Genomic DNA, 19,651 nt, shown 5'->3' with positions numbered 1-19,651 from the left:
TCCCTCGGCACAGGCTGTTCCCCTGTGCCCTAGGCAGGAGCCTTCACACCCCCTGTCCCTCAGCCAGTGACACCCCTGTCACTGCCCTGTGACATCAGCCACAGCCCTCTGGGGTGGCCCCACTGGGACACCAAGCATGTAAATACCCACAGGGAATTCCATCAACCCTTCCTGCTTCGCTTGTTGCTGCCGCCTCGAATTTTGGGAGGCCTGGCAGCCCGCCTTTCCCTGCTGGCAGCGCAGGAGGGCTGGGCACTGAGCCCTGTGCTCAGCCCAGTTTGGCTCTGCGGGGCCAGGCAGCTGCTGCTGTCCTTCCCACGGGGAGCAGAGCCCGCGTCACACAGGGATGGATGTGCCCGGCTGCTGCTCAGCTCTGCTGAGGACAGGCCGTGGGGACAGAGGCAGGAGCTGCCAGCCTCACTGGGGGCCACACACACCAAGGGCTGGCTTCTCACGGGCACAGTGACACCAGCCAGAGCCCCCGGCTGCTCCTGCTCGTGTTTGGGCCAGCAGTGACTGTGTTTAGCCCCTGGCAGACGGGCTGTCACCTCCTCCTGCCCGGCCCTGGGGGACAGCATGGCTTTCCAGGCTGGCAGGAGGCTCCCTGGCAGAGGCAGCAATCCCAGCCTGGTGTCCCTGCAGGTGCAGGGAAGTGGTGGCAGCGGCTGCTCCCTCCCACCAGGGCTGGCTGCCCGTGCCAGCAGCAGATGCCACCCCACAGCCCCGTCTGCCAGGGCCAGCCTGGCCACAGCCACAGAGAAAACGTCGGGCTGGGGGAGCTCAGCGCCAAGACAAGCCCCAGAACACAGGCACGGGTCGGGCAGGGGTAGAGGTGAGAGCAAAACCAGCCACTGGAACTGGCTGGGGTGGCATTTTCCTCTCTAAGGGACACACACCGCTGCCCTGGGAACCCAGCCAGGCCAGTGATGTTCCCAGCTCATTTACAGCTGGACCAGTTCAGTTTTTAAGCTGTAGAGACTCTGTGCTCAGTGGTGCCACAACAGAGATGGAGCTGCTACTGAATGAGATCACGGTGGAGCTCCAGGGCATCTCCCAGCTCAGGAACACCAATGCTTCTGTAGTTTAACCGTGGATTTTACTGGAGAAAGGCGAAGGTGAAGCTTCCAGAAACGCCAGAAAATACAGTCACTACGAGGGTGGTGAGACTGTGGCACAGGGTGCCCAGAGAAGCTGTGGCTGCCCCATCTGTGGAGGTGTTCAAGGCCAGGTTGGAAAGGTGTCCCTGTCCATGGCAGAGGGGTTGGAACTGTGTGATCTTTGAGGTCCTTCCAACCCAAACCGTTCTGTGGCTCTATAACATCCAGCTGGAAAGCCAGTTCCATGCAGGAGGAATTCTCCGTGTTGTCTCCTAGGAATTACCACACACACTCTCTCTCCAAGGCATCGATCTTTTCAAGTTACTTCATTCAAACCTTCATTAATGCTCTGCACTCCTGGAAATCAGCCTGGAGAATTTCAGCTCGGGGCATTCCAGGCAGATACAGCAGCACTGTGCAGCAGGAGGGTTTGGTTCAAACAAGCTGCTTTGATGCCACACAGGAGGCAGGTTAAAAAAAAAAAAAAAATAGGAGAAAAAACTCAATTTTGCAGGGAAGCCTTTAACAGCTTCAAGTAAACCAGTCAGCTCTTCCATCCGATTCATATACTTCATTTATTTCCAGCTCGTTAGAAAGTCAGGCAATGGCCTCAGACACTCACCTTGATTGCAGCACTTTAATCCATGCTCAGGGTACTTGGCAATGAATGAAGCAGAGCACGGACACAACTACACACAGAGGAGCTGGGACACGCAGTTTTATCCTGCCCAGACAACTTCTAAATACCACTCTGCTTTCCGGAAACAGAATAAACCCAATTCATATTCAAATGCGGCAGCCACTTTTAGTGTAATTTGTGTGAAATCTGATACCGACCTTCTCCACGCTCCTTGAATTTGCTTTCCATTAAAATAACAATAATGGTAATAATGATCCATCCTGAGACATCCATCGAGCTGTCTCTCTTACAGTCACTGCAGAACACAGCCCCTGAGTGAAGGAGCTGACAAAAAGCACAGCTCAGCTCTGGACACCCAGCCCTGGTGTGAGCCAGCACAAGAGCAGGATTAGGTGTTATCTTCCCAGGCAGTTCCCAGACCTCAGCTGACAGCCAAGGAACAGCAGAAACTGGGCACAGGCTGTACTGGCCACCCCCAGCCCCTCTCCCTGCCCAGTCAAACCCGTCTGGTGCCAGCCCCTAAGCCTGCACACCAGGAGGAGATCAATCCTCTCTACATGCACGCAGGGTGGGAGGCATTTCCTCTACACCAGGACTTTAACTCCAAGCCTCCTGAACTTCTTTTATCTCGACTCACCTAAAATTTTGCCCACGACCGCCAAAGTCTCCAGCAATGACCCTCTCCTCCGCCAGCTCTTGTGTTTTTGCACCCTTGTCCCCTCAGTGCAGAAAGACCCAGACCAGACAATAATCAATTTGGTTCTTTTATTAGCAGAAGTTAAGAATACAGCAAGTAATAAGATCCCATCTTATATGGAACCATCACCAGAGTCCCCCAGCCATCAAAACCCCAGAATGTGCTTCATTGCTTCCAACAGTAAGCAATTGTTAAAAAGAAATATACTGAACAAGGCCACTATTTAATGGGGAAGGAAAGAAGCTGTAGGTCCTAACTATTCTATGGCAATAACCTGCACACAGAGCAAGCAAGCCTCTGACTGCTGAGAGTAAGGCATTCAGGTGCCAACCTGGGAAGAGTTCTCAGCAAAAGCTACAGAAAAGTGCACAGCTAGGTTGTTTTTATTGGAACACACGAACTTCTTGAACAGGGAGACCGACTGGGTTAAGAATAGCAGGTGGAGTACTGTGTTTTTGTAATAGTTCTGTGCTGTGTAGGACCAGGTTACAATCGCCCTTGGAGGAGTGAACGTGGGATGACCCAGGATGGAGGCTGCTGCTTCTGCTGGTGCTGTTCAGAGGTATCCCAAAGCACCTTCCAGCCAGCTCTGATTCTGATATGTGCCACCCCTGGCTCGGACACCAGCACACCCCTCCGGGCACCTCCCCAGCCTTGTCTGGGATGCCAGTGCTACCAGCCCTTACATCCAAGGTCATACTGCCCTTTCCTTCATTTCGACACCACAGACCTGGGATGAACTCCTTCCAGCCCTACAGGCATGCGGTGTCAGGATCCTACTGAGAACACATCCCTCTAAAGTTGCAGGCTGCTGCAGCACCTCCTTCTGCAGCTGCCCTTGCTCCACGCCAGGGGTGAAGCCTTAACTCAGCTTTAGGAGGGCATCCTGCTTCTACCTGTCTCCATCAGACAAAGCAACTCCCTGAAGCACACCGTGACATCCAGGGTGTGGGAAGATCTTTGCAATCCATCTTTCTCTTGAAGAATGCAAACTGAAACTTGAGGGAATCTTAAAAAAAAATAAACAAACCAAAAAACCAAAACCCAACAACAACAAAAAAAACCACCCCGCACACCAACCAACCACCCTGGACCTTCCTTGCCTGTGAAATACTGCATGGTATGAGCTGTTTAACTCATCTGTGAGAGAGGTAATTGCTCTGAACTTCCAGCTAAAGCCTCCAAAAGCAATACCCGCGCCATAACAAACAAAACGTTCACGTTTCACCTTACAACTCCAAAGATTCTCCTTCAGTCTGGCTTCTGACTGGGCTCCAAAGCTCAAGCTACATCAATTACACAGGAGAAGGGTATTTACCTCCCCTTATACAGGAGGTGTGTCTGCTCCACAGCAATCCAGCTGAACTCTCAGGTTTAGGCTTAAGAAATACCAGCAGTCCCATTGCTAAAGCACAGATGGAAAGCAGACCTAAGGACAAAAATAAAATGAAAAAATAAAAGGAACTGCACTGGGCTGGTTAGGGATCTATTCCTCCTAAAATGAAAAACCTGCAAACTGCCTTGGCATACGGAGCCTGACACACAGGATGGTGACGTGCCCGAGGTCTGCAGCGCCTGTTAACTCCAAGTCCTGGAGCACACACAGCTTCCTCTCTCCAGCCCATCCTAACCCCGCCTCTGTTTCCCCTCACATGCTCAACGATCTCCCGACAAGTCTCTTGCCACCACCCATCAGAGCAAACGAAGCAAAGGGCACCATCCTCTCCCTGGGGGCCTCTGGCTGTAGGCAGGCACTGATGGAGTTGGACTCTTTGCCATTTCAGTCATCCCACCACGCTCCAGTCCCCGGGACGGACCCAAACCAACCAACTGGAGCATCCACGACCCCAAACCTCGTTCTGCACACAGGCTGGGAGTGCAGCTGTCCCCCACACCGGGGCAGGGAGCAGATGCACCTTTCCAGGTACTGGAGCAAATCCATTTGCTCACGCCGTGACCCGGATGACACCAGGATTAATCCAGCCTTCACAACCCTCGTGTGCACGTCCTGAACCTGCTCCAGGTGCCGGCCAGGACCCCACATTGCCCAGGGCATGCTGGCCACCAGGAAAACCTACAGGGCCAGCGTGCTTCACTCCTGGGAATTTTACCTGGTCCTCCTGCAATCGTTTATTTTGTGCAAAATTGAAACAGTGTGTGGTACTTGCATGTTGCATTCTTTACAAAAACCCTTTTCCCCCCACCCATTGTTTAAAACATTTATATAAATTTTATTTAAACAGAAAGTTAGAAATCTTATATACAATTTGTTTTTTTTTTCTCCCAAAACAGCATCTAAAATCAACGCCCGAACCCTCCAAGAGGATATAAATTTAACCTCGACTGGTTTTTTTTTCTTCTTTTTTTTTTAAAAAAAAGGAAACCGCTAAGCTATCCCTCCCCAATTCTACAAATAAATATGGCATTGAACAGAAGCCGATTCGGAAAGGGTCCTCTGTAGCTCAATCTGTAGATCCCAAGAATAAATTAGGTTTTCAGAATTTCCTGGTCTTCAAATCGATTTATTCCATTGCTTGAGGTATAGGATTTATCTCGGTTAGTCAGAATCCCCAATGAAGCTCCACGCCTCATCAGCTGAAACTTGGATTCTTCTTAGGTATTCCTGTCGCTAAGCCTGGATGCTCGGCCCGCGCCGGCGGCTCCTCTTTTGGTTGCGATCCGGGGCTGGAGGCTGCTCCTACTGCATCCCTTCCTCCTCCGAGCAGCCGCCGCCCACCGTGAAGCGGAACTCCTGCAGGTTGGACACCCCGTGGAAGTGCACGAAAGCGCCGGCCACCACGAACACGTGGAACAGCTGATGGGAGTGGAACTGCGGGAAGGAAACAGCTCGCTTCAGCCCCCGGGGCCGTGCTGCCCTCAAACCCCCACGGCTTTGTAGTCAGCTGAAGGACGCAGGAACACGGAGCAGTGTCCCACACTCAGCTGCACAGCTCTCCAGCCCACCCCTCCGCTGTCTTCAGCAAAATAATCCAATTCTCCGCGCGCACACACGCACGCATTCCCCGTCCCTCTTCCCTTCAGAATCATCTGAACCGAAAAAAATCGACCAAAAAACGGGCTACAGAACTGCTGTAACTCATCTTTGCAAAGGGACCAGGAGAGTTTCTGAACCTCAGGCTAGAGGCTTAAACAACACGCTTTTAAAATCAGCTCTTCCACAACTCGCACACATGCTGGTGGTTCATGGACAGAAAGGGTCCTCTCACACCCATAACAGCTACAAACTCCGCTCTGGTCACAGGCGTAAGTTTTACCAACTTTCTGCACGCTGGTATTTTATTTCTCTACCACAGAGAAACAGAACAGAACAAAGTGGTGTTATATTAAAACCTAGAAACAAGTGGATGTTGTGAATGAAAGCCCAGGATGTCCCTGACTGGAGAAGAGCAGAATGAAAACCGTGAGGGAACTACATGACAAAGCATGCCCCTGTCTGAGGGAAGCCACGCCAATACGGATAATGCTCCTGAAATATTCCTACAAATGTGTATTTGCAGGCTCCATGGGAAGCTTGGAAAAGAGCTTTTGGAGCTTAGCTCATTAGAGCAACAAACAAACCAAGCAAACTGGTGCTGTGCACAAGCTGCTCCAACAACCCAGGTCTCATTCTCACTTCTAGTCTTCTTTAGGGGTCTTAAACTATCCTAAGCGCAACTACAGTGGCCTCCCAAAGGTCCGCTTCCCCCCATCTCTGCTCTTGCTCCACACCCGGCTCCTTTCCCTACATCTTCCCCAGGTCTTTCTCCTCCAGTCTTCATCATTCTTTCCCTCATAGCGAGTTTCCCCCACCCACCTACTTCTGGGCTCACCCCTGGACCAGAGATCCCCCAAAGCTACCATCTCTGTCCAGCGTTTGCACTGGCTGTACAAGATGAGGAGCCAGACATGGGGAAGATCCCAGAGAACACACTGAACATCAATGAAATAACCACGTACTGCTCTGCTCAGAAACAAGGTAAAGATGTGTCTTTGCAGGATCCTCACACACACACACACACACACACAAACGTTTGCAGCTCCTTGCCCATCTGTTAAAGCTAACCAGGAATGCACTGAGGCGAATCTGCCCACCAGACCAGCCAGGTGGTGACAATTTGGGAAGAGAGGCACCAGCTAAGTCAGGCTCACAGAGCCCAGAGCCTTCTGGCCCCCTGAAGACCTGTTGCTTCTGGTGCAGCAGCGTGATACTTGCAATAAGACAACACTGACACAACATCCTTCAGGCTCAAGGGGAACCAGCTTTCAGATTGGTCTCCTGATGCAGCCCCTCAGTAGACTCACCCAGATGTCACACTTGCCAGGGAAGAATCTCTCCGGGATGCGGGCAGCATATAGTGCAGCACCAGTGATGTACAGGCATGCCATGAGTGCCAGCCAGCCTATCTGCCCCATGGTGGCTGCTTTCAGGAGCCCCTCAGAGATGACAAAGTGCAGAGTGGGAATTACCCCACTAAGACCCAGACCTAGAAATACTCCTGGGAGGCAAAGAAAAGGCGGCAGAGTCAGGTTTGAACGCAGTGGTGGCAAAGGGAGACAATGAAAACACAAAAGCTACGGAAGGAAAACCCAGTATTTGCCAAAGCAGCGGAGAGGTGACAGCTCTTGAAGCTGCGGGTCCCCAGAAGAGATTTTTTGGAAAGGAAGCTAAAGAACGCACAAACTTCCTTCATATAGCAGAAGCTACCCAGTTCTGTGCTCCAGCAGATAATCGTTTATCTGGAACATGTCATTTACTGGCTGTGCCTGCAGCTGCAGTGTAAGTGAGGCTAGTTCCTGCTCCCAGCCTGTAGAGGGAACTGAGACCACACAGACCGAGCCTCACTCCACCACAGCGGCTCAAGAGCAAGGCAAGGAGACACAACAAAGAGATTGGTCACCACATTCTGCTCTAGCACTCCTACGAAACAGAAAAGCTCCATCTGTGCTCATCTGCTCTGCCATGTAAGAGAACGCTGCTTATTTGCTTAGATTTTAGCAGCGAGGACAGAAAACTTGTAAAAACAGCGGGCCTGGGGGGAATATTCATGTCCTGTACAGAGGTTTTAAGTTCGGAAAGCTGAACGCTCTGAAGGTACCCAAACCTGTCCGGGAAATCTAGATTTACTGTAGACAGCATGTGCAGGTTAAGAAACAAGAAATATTACTATTCAGCCCAGCTGTGTGCACATTCCATAGCTGCCCCCTAAAGCTCTCTTTCTTCCTACCTCAGAACGTGAAACCGAATCTGGTTTTGTTCTTTGGATGATGCAAAGAGAAAAACAGTCTTTATCTTAACTCCGTGTTTCAGCCAGGCAAATCGTTCAGATTAATTCCATCATTCAATGATTTGCTGATGTTATAAAAAAGGCACAAGCACTACAAGTACACATCCACACACCAAGCAGTCAGACAGTTTTTCAGAGAGCAAAGTTGCTAGATGCAGCCAGAAATCCTCTGCAGCACCTTTCCTACTGCATGTGTTACTGTTCACTTCAGGAATGCACTTGCAGGACTTGCACCAGCCCTTATCTGTGCATCCAGCTGGCTACAGTAAATGCTGCAAGAAAACCCACCAAGCCCCCAATTCAAGAATATTAGGTCTACAAAATTAAGCTCTCTAAAGTCTTCCCAAGGTGGTTTTTCCAAGTGGCAAGCAGGAAAGGCAGTCAAGAAGCAGAAGAGTGGACTCCAGGTCTTACCTGCCCTTACACCCCGGTATTCAGGGGTGGCAAACATGTCCCATTGTGAGACAATTATGGCTGCAATGCCCAGGACACAAATCACAATCAAGTAGATGAAGCAAGGCTGAGGGTTGCAATAGAAGGAGTAGTACAGCCATGGTACAAAGCTGCCCATTATGAGGAGTGCAATGCCAGAGTAATCCAGCCTAGAAGAAAACAAAAATCAGTGACATAAGTGTAAACCTTTGGAAATCCTCACACCCACACACTCTTCTTTAGCAGAGCAACTGTCTACTTCTCACTGCAACTAAATTCCCTCTCACAACTGCAGCTAAGGTCCCGGTGGCAACTCTTCCACCTCTAGTAATGGATTACCTGGACAGACAGCCAGGAAGGCCATTTTTGAGACAGTCATCAGCAAGACCTTCAGCAGCCTTTAGGCCAAAGCTTTCCGAGGAAAACTCACATTTTAGTTTCAGATGAGGGAAAAAAGCAGTGCAAGAGCCCTCTAAAGACAGGGCACACAGAGAACACAGCCAAGGCAAACACTTCAGCATCTGACAAGAGTCAGTGAGTTGGGCATCAGCTTCAGTGACCACAGTGGAGTAATGCTGCAATTTTTCAACCACGCTGGTTTTTTGTACACCCGTGTAAAAAAAGGAAATCAACAGTCACTGCTTTTTACCACACCCTGACAAAATACTCCTGCAGAAGTTGGTTTTTCAGGAGGGGATTTTAACTGCTGGGCTGCTTTAGGGGTGGTCTTGCAGATTACAGAATCCTAAACTGAGCAGTCTTAGGAAATATCGGATATTCAGCAGCCAGCCAAAAAAGAGCGTGCAGTAAATCCAAAAGACCAAGACATCTTGATACACACTGTGGAACCGTCTTACAGAAGTTGAAGGTTCAAAGTTAGTCAGAACAGCTGACATGACAAGAAGTAACGGGTGCGCTAGAAATTCGAAGTCCTGCAACTAAGCTCAAGGCGTATTACTTACAGCAGCAAGATGCAAGCACATGCCTGCCAAACAGCAGAAAATGATGAAGTTTTAAGACTCAAATGACAGCACAAAAACTCACGCTGAAACAAACTATAATTAGAAGAAGCTGCATTAAATCTCTGCTCAACTCTGCTCCAAAGTACATGCAGTCATGAAATGAACAACTCCCACCCACACTGGGGCTCCAGGCACAAATCCCAGCCCTGTTTTCCCACCTGTTTCCTATTTGGCCTGCCCCGTTCTCCAGGCACTTACTTGGAGAAGAGCCGGGAAACACCTTCTGAGTGGCAATAAACTGTGTGGAAGAGCCATGAGAAGGAGAGGCAGAGGATGGCTCCCAAGAAGAACAAGCCAACGACCACTTTCTCCTGCACAGGTGCTACGAAGGACATGTTTGGCCGGAACATGTAGAAGATTCCCAGACAAAGGAAGAACACACATCCTGGAAAACAGCAAGGCACAGAGGGGTCAAGTTCATGCATACTGAAAGCTTTTCTTTCTACAAGCATCACCGCTTCCCCTCAAGGCTCTCACAGGTCGAAACCACCCGGAGAAGCTGCAACTTAAGCGTGTTCCTGTGGCAAGAAATGCAATCCCAATTAACACCTCCACACTTGGGAAAAGAGGGATCTTAAAGCAATTTATTAACAAGCAGGAAACGTTTAATGCATTTGTTTGTATAAATTCCATAATTAAGCAACTTCTGAGGGGATAAAATTAGGAGAGGGATACCAAGCTGCTAACTGAACAGGTCACTAGTGGAACGATCATGCTGACAAGCCCACAGCAACGAAAGCACTGGGTGAGGTTTAGGATTAAAGCAAGGTGAGAGTACCCAGGAGATGTGTCCAGATGTTGCCAGTCTCTGTGTGTATCCTGAAGATGCTCTTGAAGCAGGCCCGGAAGGAAGGCATGGGTGGCCTGTGTCCATGCAGCAGGTAGTCATTGTCCTTCAGCCAGTCAGGCAGAACGTCGTGGGGAATGACTCTCCATCGGCCCTCCCACACCTGGGAGGAAAAGAGTTCAATGAAATGCAGGGAATGGAGCTCCAGCAGTGCACGGGAACAGTCAGAAAACCCCCATTAGTAAAAGTGCTGGAGTTAACCTGTGAGTGCAGTGAACAGAAGAGAGCTGATGGAACATCTCTGGGGAAAAGGTTTTACACCTGAACTATCATGCTGAAGTCACTGTTCCCAGTTCAAAGCTACTACTATGATCTGCACCATCAGAGGAAGAAATACTCTAGCACACCATTGGACAGGAAGATTATTGGGCGTTTTTACTGCTGATAAAGAGAAACCATTTAATTCACTTCCGTGTTCTGTTATTTTCCAGGCCACCTTTTCCATCTAATTGCAGAAGCCTACACCTAGTTCTCTCCAATAAATGAATAAGCCTGTTTCTCCACCGTGGCTTCCTCCACAAGCCAACATGACTGTCTATCTGCTAGCATTTGGGGCAGGCTAGCAAAAGAAGCTACCTATTAGCAGTGACAGGGGCCAGAAAATGTGAAAGGGTGAGAGCCCAGCAAGAAGAGTCCAACCCCTTATTCAGGTTGAGCAAAAACTGCTCCCAAGCTCACAAACAAACAGTGACAGAGCAGTCAAGGCAACAGACTCATGACTCTCAGTTCCATGTGATTTCTTCTTTAAAGGGAGAGAGGGGGGTTTGTGCACAGAGCTGTTCTTGCAGCTGGCTCCAGAGGAAATAAGTGTGCACAGATGTCCCAGCACTGCTTCAGTAACACAGGGCACAGGGAGGCTTCAGTGTGGCTGCACCCCGAGGGCAGGGGGAGCAGGGAAGTGCTTTATGTACCGGGGCTGTTCCTGCAGGCTTCCTCGGGCTGCTCGGCGGGCTAGAGTTACAGGAGCAAGGCTGAAGGTTCCTGAAACACTGAGTTCAAAAAGCTACATTCTTATTTCAGTTTCAACAACAAGAGCCCAGAGTTTTGGAATCAATTCTCCACACTCGTGCATGGAAGCAAAACGAAACCCTTCAGAATAACCAGCCTGGTTCAAGACTGGGTTCTTAAATGCATTAAACAAGAAAGTAACTGGTTTAGTTCATGAACAAAAAAATGTCAACTGAGGTAGAATCAGAAGGAAGGAATTCATTTTATACAATCCACCCTACAAAATATTTTAAGAGGCAAAGATGCATAGTAAAAAAAAAAAAAATAACCAACAAAAGCAAAATGACCCATACACAAAAGACCACCAAGTAACCAGGGTCCCTCTGTAAAAAAAATCAAAAGTAGTTCATAAAACCAGCAGGAACCAGTGTATAAAGGGGCAGCATTCCTTCCAGAGTGAGAAAGGAGGGCCAGAGACTGACACAGCCCAGTGGCTCTAAAAAGTAGCAAAAACTGAGCCAAGGTCAACAATTACAAAATCTACAATGGATTTACTTACGTATGGTTTCAACACAGCATTGTTTTCACATCAGGGACAAAGCTTATTCAACAATAGATGTCAACGGCGCTGGAAAAGCAAAACATTTGCAGATCTGCAGAACTCTGGTCCAATGACCCCCTAAGTCAAAGTGCCTGGCACCAGAAGGCTTTTGTTCTGCTTTGCACTCACAGGTGTTTCTCAAGGGACACACCTGAGTTGCATGATCAGCTCTGGAGTCTCAGCTGTAAATCCCTATTGTCCCACGCTCTACAGTTTAATCCTGCGTGACAGACAGAGGCTGAGCAAGTGCAGTATTGCTGCTTAGAACATGAGATGCCCGTTTGGGGACAGTGAGAACTTCCTCTCCCTCACATTAGCACTGCAGCTGCTCCAAGTACGGTCTGCTGCCCACTGGAGCTTCCCAAGAAAGGAAATTACTTCAGCAGTTTCCACGTGCCCTTACCTTACACACGAATTCTTCCATTCTCTCCATGGCATGGTGGGCTTGTAGAAGAGGTGACATAGCCATAAAACCTTCATCTTCTTGAGGTGGCTCATCGTTGTGTTTGTTATCCTCAGAACACTGGAGGGAAAAAAAAAAAAAACAGAGGAAGGTGATGTTGTTTTCCTTACAAAACTATGATTTGAGGTCTTGGCAAATAAAGAAGTCTCTCCTTGTACGGCACTGAGAAAAGAATTCAGAAGAACAAGCTACAGAATGATTACATTCTTAGGTACCTGAGAACAACTCACATGTCTAATCCATTCTGCATATGTTTCCAGCAGGTTTGGAAGCCAGCAGTGCTCCTCTAAGTCATGCTTCATTAAATCCCAGATATGGAGTCTGAGGCTTGCAGCCTTCCCATCTCTGGGGAAGGATTACTCCCTGTTTTATGTTTCAATGTCACTGTGCCGGTGTTAATGCCTCTATAATGTATCTGGCATTCCAGGGTAATAAAAGGTAAGCCAAGGAGAGGAATCCCTTTGCTTTGTTAGAAATGGTTCACCTCAATTTGCGGTCCAAATCTGAAAATCTATTCTGTTTAACTGACACTTCTGTTCAGCTTGTAATCCAGTACTGGAATTTACTCATTCCTTTGATTTTTCAAGGCATTTCAGAAACTACAATGAAACTTCTGCCAGTCGGACAAAGGCAAGTTATCAAAGAAAAGCAGTAACAGGGATCAGAGTTTTAACCAAGTTCAAATAAAGAGAAACATTCATTTCCTCAGGGTGTACCAAGGGAATTATGAGAAGGAAAACTAAAATAATCTGCTGAGCTGGGCTATCAGGCTGGTACACATCATTAATAACTTTACAGGAACACTTGGGTATTTTCTGCTCTATCATGACTTATCACATCATCTGCATATTTTGATATCCTCTAGCTTCCCATGGAGGAGAAAAGCAGGGGTCCATGGAAATTCTACATTCCTGTTTGCTTCCTGCAACGCTCATGGCCCATCAGAGACTCCAATCAACACTTCAGCTTCCAAGGTAAACAAACTGGAGGAAGCTAGGAAGGAGAGAAGGAGCTCTTTGCACCCTTCAGACTTGATGCAGAGGGCTGCCACAAACCCCATGGCCACGCCAAGAAAGTTCCACAGTCAGCACAGAGGGAGAGTGGCCTCCTCCAGATTTCCCAGAACACAGATCTCCCCCTCCTATCCCCACGCCACGGTTAACAGCATTAAAATCAATGTACCAATAAGACCATCCAGAGTGACTGAGAATATAGTATATATAACCTCACTTACTTTATCTGCAAATTATTATCAGTAATAATGTTCAGATTAATGCCCTGAACTTACAAGCCAGGGATGGGAGCTGGCTGTGCATCTGTCCCACGTTACAGCTCTCTCCTCAGTGTCAAGCCCGATTAACTATTTCTGTCAGGTTAACTCAATAAGTCGCTTAAAATTTTCCTGTTTGAATAAATAAAAGGAGATTTCTTCCAGCCTACAGTGAGCTATCTGGAGCCTTCAATATTCTGGGGGGTTTTGACAGAGAAATGTCATGTTCATACCTGTTTCGTACCTAAGCTTTGCAGTACCCAAGTCCTGCAGTAGCCACTGAGGCTTCATCTTTCAAAGAGGTCCCATCCCAGTTCTTGACCCAATTTTGCTTACCCGGAATGCAATTTCTGGTATGTAACACACAGTGCACATCCTTCAGGTTTTATGTAGGACCTCACATTTGTCCACTCCAGGAAAATTTGATTGCCTAAACAAAATTTTTTGTAGATAACCCCCATGTCCCATGGACTGTCCACTCACCTCCATTTATCATTCCAGTGAACAACTCCTCTGAACGATACCTTGTACTTTGCAGCAATGATTGATATATTGACCAGCTCTAAGCAGATCCTCCAGCAGAAGACGACAGTATTAAATACACTCACTCTGCCTAGGTTACCCCATTAATCCTATTCAGAAAGGCACCAGGCAACAGCAAATAGGTTTAATATCCTTCTAAACCAGGCACAATTCCTGTTAGGCACAGGAATAAAAAGCAAAATTGGGTTCGTTCTGACTCAACGACATTCACTGACATTGTTTCCCCACACTGTCAATTTGACTGGCTTTTTCTACTAATGGAGCTCTCTAGGATTCTGGGCTTTCAATAGCATAAATAATTAACTCAAGGTCATACAAACATAGAAAGGGTTGGGTTGGAAGGCAGCTTAAAAGACTAACCAGTCTAAGTGCCCTGCCACGGAGGTCTGGAGAAGATGCTCAGCACAGTCTGCACAATTTAGAGACCAAAAGAAACCTCTGCTTTTCCGAGAGCATGCCTTCTGGAAAAGCAAGGCTGGCTTTAAGTTCCAGTGCGTTTGACAGAAGCAGCACTGCTATGGCTTTGAGCTACTCTAGAATTCCCTGCCCCAGCAGCACACAGTAACCAGCTCGAATGGGGTGAACAAGTTAAGTAACCCTCAATTTACACAACTGGCTGGACTGAAGGAAAAAAAAAAAAAGTCCCTCATGGAATCAAAGCCTTATTCATTGCAGTCTGCACAGTGACTCAATGCCAAAAAATGTTCATTTCCCCCTCTGCACATACTCCCCTTTCTAGAATGATGGGAAGGCTTAAATTCGAACAGACTGTAAAGCTTGAAGAGCACAGCTATTTCTGAGCTAGTCCAAAATCTTTGCATTTTGGCCATGTGCCTACAAACAAATCATTACTGAGCTTCTTTCGGTGATAAAAGGAATTCATATCATATACACAGTCCAGATTACTGCCAAAAAAATGGAATTGATTTTACTATCTCCTTCCTGCCATTAAACTGCAAAATTAGCATTCAAGGGGAAGAAAACCAAAGCTCAGCTTCTTAGTCCTTTTCTTGCTAAGGAGGCAGAAGGAGGCTTGTTCTGGAACATCCATCCTCCCTTGACTCCCTCCTGTAATGCCTCACTGGGAAGAACAGTAAACTGTGCTTGTTGAAAGGCAGAAATCTACAGTGTGGAGGGCGCCACCAACACCAGATTTCACTCGGAAATCTGAAGGAGTCTGCTGACCTTCAGTTCTTCAGGCAATGTCTGAAAGGAAAGCGTACCACTCAAGGCAGATCGTAACATTTCCACTGTGACTAGCTCCTGCACATCTCAGGACTCGGGTATTTTCTCCTCTTCAGCTGACTGTATCAGAAATTCACGAGTAATTCTAGAGCACAACAACAACAGCACATTCCTTTAGGGCTGTGTTTTCTAAGTCCTGCCCACAGAATCACATTTCGAAATGAGAAACATACCGGGTAAATAATAGCACTTGCCTAAAACTGTGCAAGGAACGAGAGCCTAGAAGAAAATTCTGCTACTCCCACTTTTTAATGAGCTATGGTAGATCCTGAATTAAATGCTTCAAGAATAACTTTTGCCTTTGTAGACCATAGGCCAAAGGGATTTTCACTCGGCTGATGTTTCACATCATCTAATTTACTCAACTTCTTTTAAGGCATCTCAGATTTGACTGAATAATCCTGAGAAGCCTTCGGAGCGTTTCAGAGTTATCTTTAAATAAACCCCCTGGTTTGTAACGAGCAAACCCGTTAAATCAGCAGCTGTCACTCTTCTGCTGAGCACACGCAGCAATGCCTACCATCAGTCTTGCACATTAACCAAAAATCTTGGCTTCTGGATGCTTACACTCTCAAAAGTCTGGACACTTAACTCCGTGGAAATGCCAAGCAATCGTTCCATTTTTAATCCCACCCCCTTCTGCAAATTCACAAAGCGTTGAAGCTACCGAAAACCGGTGCGGGTACCAATGAGACAGAAATTATCCAACAGATGTATAAACACAAGCTGAGTTGAGTAACGGTACCAGAGAATAAAATAAATCTGAAGGACAAGTGAAAATATCCAGAGGAACCAGCTTTACTGGTTTATCCATATTCACTTTATTTCATTAAGTGTTATGGCTTCTTTTGTGATAACAGTGATAGACAAGAATGTAAAGGAATAGGTAGAAATCTGATTTAATTATATCACTCTGTACAGAGAACCAGGCAACACTCTTCCAGGGACAGCTCATCACCTAAACAAGAATTGCAGAGCATATTTTGGTAGGGATCAAAAAGGTTTTACACCAAAACCAAGACTTAGAGCACCAGAGCAAACAAAGAGCAAGAAAGCCAAGAGCTCAACTGCACAGTGCTGATCATTAAGTTTAACAGTAAAATTTCACTTTTACAGCAACGGCACAAAAGGTAAAAAAAAAGTTTACATTTAGCACAAGAATTTCTCATCTGAATGCAGTCCAAAAATGTCAGATCACATAGCCAAAGATCCTGTTACAGAGAAAAGTGCAGTAAAACCTGCTCTAGTAAGTGCAACATACTTCTCTTGTCTACTACAACAGCGTATCCTTCTCACACAGACTAACAGTTTCTACACTATCACTCTCAAATCTGTTAACAGACACGCTGTTTAATAATGTCCTTGCTATGGAAAAGCCTGTCAGAAGTCAAGTCATAATTTCAGAAGAAGTTTCCAGAAACACTTTTCCCACTTCTGACTAAGTTATGTCCAAAGGACTTCAAGCGAAGCGTAGTGTCTTGATGTCAGTTTAAAGATTTCTAGAAGGTTTCAGAGTTTGCACATGACTGCTCCTTGCACACGTGACAAGTTCTGGTTCATCACTTCACAAAGTGTCATCAAAGTTGCCGTTTGAGTGTGCAAACTAAAGGATGAATGAAATCTGAATGGAGCCACCTTTTACTCTAAAAATGATCATGATCTCCCTCACTGCCACCTGACCAACGCCCATCCTGTGTCCCAGCAGAGACCAGCAGCCCCAGCCAGCTCCCCCCAGTTCATGTACTGGTGTGGAATATCCCTTTGGCCAGTTTGGGTCAGCTGCCCTGGCCACGCTGCCTCCCAGCCTCTCCTCACTGGCACAGCATGGGACACTGAAAAGTCCTTGACTCAGGGTAAGCAATGCCTAGCAACAACTAAAACATCAGGGTGTTATCAATGTTACTCTCATTCTAAACCCAAACCACAGCTCTGAAGCAGCTAGCAGGGAGAAAATTAAGCTATCCCAGACGAAACCAGGACAACTAGCAACTGCAACGAAACTCTCCCAAGCCCCAGAAAGGGCACAAGTCTTCTGCATCAGAGTTTCTTTTCAGACAGAGTCATTACTCAGTTACCCAGGAGCCTAACTGACCATGCATGTATCTATGTAGTATTAAGCTCTGGAGTTAATGAACTCCCACGTCTCAAAGTTCAACTGTCTGTGATGCCAATTCACCACCAGGATGTCACCAGTGCCCTACATCTACCATCAGCAGGAATTTTCAAAGCGTGATTCAGTCAGAATCTGTTCTAATATTCTTGCTTCCTTCAGCTGCTGACAGACACTCCCCCACTGTCTTCTTCATCAGTGCCTTGGTAGGGACACAGGCAAGATAGCTCAGAAAAGCTCAGTCTTGATTAGCACTGAGTCATGGCATATTCTATGACACGGGACTTATACGCTGTTTTCTTCTTAAAACTCCAGTTACAAAACATATGTTGCTGCATTTACAATACCACCGTTATCCCCCACATTAAACTGAAGTCACAAAGTCTAGACATGACTCTGAGTTTTTGCTCTTGTTTATCTTGATCTCATCAGATGAATGATTAATAGTGCTTAACATGACATTCAAGTCATTTTATGTTCCTTGGGGCAGCGTGCCAGATCCAGTAATTCGAGAGCTTTCAGCATAATGGCCAAGATACGTTCAAGGCTATAATATAAAAATGTTATTTTTCTAATCACAGTTCTGTAACATCCCTTTCAGCTGGCTAGATTGCTTTTTTCCAGCAGCAACTCCTCTGTGCCCGTTCTGTCAGCTGACCTTTTATCAACCAGCCTTTTGTAAGTGGGAAGCAGCAATAAACTGCTGCAGAGTTTTCAGAATTTCACCAACTTATATTCTTTGGGTTGTAAGAAATTAACTGGAACAGCACCACAAAACTTTCCCTGACTTCCCCTAACTTCTGCACACACCAAGTTATTTTGAAAGAACAGCTTTGTCCTTTAGAATTCACATTCCCCCTGACAAGCTTATAAACACAGGCACACCACCGTTTCCAAAAGGCTGACTACACCCACCCTCTAAGCAGGGTGTGCAAAGCTGCCTTTGCTGTCACTGGACCAAAAAAAAAAAAAGTCTTTCATCAGCACAGTGCCAAAAACCCTTTAGGCCTGTTGGTCAAAATGTCAAGTACTTGGAGGTTCCTGGAGTTTAGTGTTTTTCTTTTGTAGGTCACCTTCTTATAAAAGATACAGTCCATTTAGTGTAGCACTTGAAAACAGCTTTACACAACTGGTCACGGGTGACTGCTCCCTGGCGCTCATTAAAAACAAGCACTAACGTTCAAAAGTCATTTAGCAAATAGTCCTAGGACAAAGTCACATTCTGGTTTCAGCAGCCATGCTGGAACACTCTGATTAGAACTAGCTCCCTTCTTAAATATCTCCAGATGAAAAGGGTCTGTTGAATCTCCGAGCAGCAGCAACTACTGATTTTCTGTCAGTGCCCAGGATCTCACAAGGGCCCTCAATGCCCACATGTGCTCAGCAGTAGTTTGGGGCAGAGCTTGCAGAAATTGTTTCTACTGCAGAAAAGTCTCCCGTGCCTATTTCTGCTCCTCAGTCCTGACAGCAGAAAAAGAAAACAAGCATGCTGGGCTTATGGAAAAAGAAATGCTCTGTTACAAAAATAAACAAAAGAGAGATTGAAAGTGTACTGCTGAACTTAACAGCAGAGTCAATCAATCCGAAACAGTTGGAGGAAGATGCAAGTTAACCCACCAGTACAACGCTATTTTTTTCTCTTATTTCACTGTAAAACGTCAACACACACCCCTGCTGCTGCCCAAATCAGGCAGATAGGATCTCCAGGAGAACAAAGGAATCTAACCCCTGTCCAGGGAAACTGTTGTGCCAGTGAATTATAAACAGAACTACTCCCTCTCTCTCCTAGTTTCAACACAGAGCACAGCAAGGCACGGTTACAAAACCTGCTGGCAGGCAGCAAACTGAGCACCAACACTTCCCCTCCCAAAGCACAGGAACAGGACACAGCTGGATCCAGCTGCAGCTCAAAGCCATCACCTAGGACAAATCCCTTGGGGCTTCAGGGGGATTTCTGGGAACAGAGCAGATGCAGAGAATGTTCCTACATGTTCCTACATGCTCCCAGCCTTCTGGGCACTGCCCAGGCATGGCTGACTGGATCACCAGCTTGCCTTTCCTGCACTTTCAAGCTCTGACAGTCTGTTCATAATCCAGGCACATCAACTGCATCTGACCAACTCTGGCCTGGGGAGCCTGGAAACCATCTCCATAAACGTGTCCCGTTGTCTTTGTACTGTCTAAGCGGGAATACTTGGAGATACTCTGCTCTGTGTATCCGAAAATGCTTTTCTGTACCAAAAAAAATAATAAAAGATTACTCTATTCAAGCACTAGCACTTGACTAGCAGTCTGAGTAAAATTCACATTACTTCCAGTTCTTAGAACAGCAAGTGAAGGAGAAATGCAGATGTTACGATCTTTTGATCTGAAGCAAAATGTCAACCCACATGCTTTCAAAGAAATAACGTTTCTTCCCCAGGAGTTGCAAAAATGAAGGAAAGGGAGAGG

At 46.9% G+C, this 19,651-nt stretch overlaps 1 protein-coding gene across 4 annotated transcripts in view; it reads right to left on the bottom strand.

Moving 5' to 3' along the window:
• Positions 1 to 2,488: 2,488 nt before the first annotated feature.
• The window catches only part of ADIPOR2 (adiponectin receptor 2), a 42,765-nt gene continuing 25,602 nt past the window's right edge, over positions 2,489 to 19,651 (bottom strand). For all 4 annotated transcript variants that reach the window (XM_066184277.1, XM_066184278.1, XM_066184280.1 and 1 more), the window contains exons 3-8: positions 11,973 to 12,092; positions 9,952 to 10,123; positions 9,372 to 9,558; positions 8,134 to 8,321; positions 6,737 to 6,930; positions 2,489 to 5,264 (exon numbers count right to left, since the gene is read on the bottom strand). In XM_066184277.1, the coding sequence (XP_066040374.1) occupies positions 5,133 to 5,264; positions 6,737 to 6,930; positions 8,134 to 8,321; positions 9,372 to 9,558; positions 9,952 to 10,123; positions 11,973 to 12,092 (993 nt within the window). In that variant the 3' untranslated portion in view covers positions 2,489 to 5,132. The remainder of the gene's footprint in view (positions 5,265 to 6,736; positions 6,931 to 8,133; positions 8,322 to 9,371; positions 9,559 to 9,951; positions 10,124 to 11,972; positions 12,093 to 19,651) is intronic.

This window comes from Chamaea fasciata, unplaced genomic scaffold (assembly GCF_029207755.1).
Source record: "Chamaea fasciata isolate MVZ Bird 193981 ecotype frontalis unplaced genomic scaffold, bChaFas1.0.hap1 SCAF_5, whole genome shotgun sequence".
Taxonomy (NCBI): Eukaryota; Metazoa; Chordata; class Aves; order Passeriformes; family Sylviidae; genus Chamaea; species Chamaea fasciata.
Note: the sequence above shows the minus strand (reverse complement) of the source record. Positions and strands in the feature narration are given on the sequence as shown.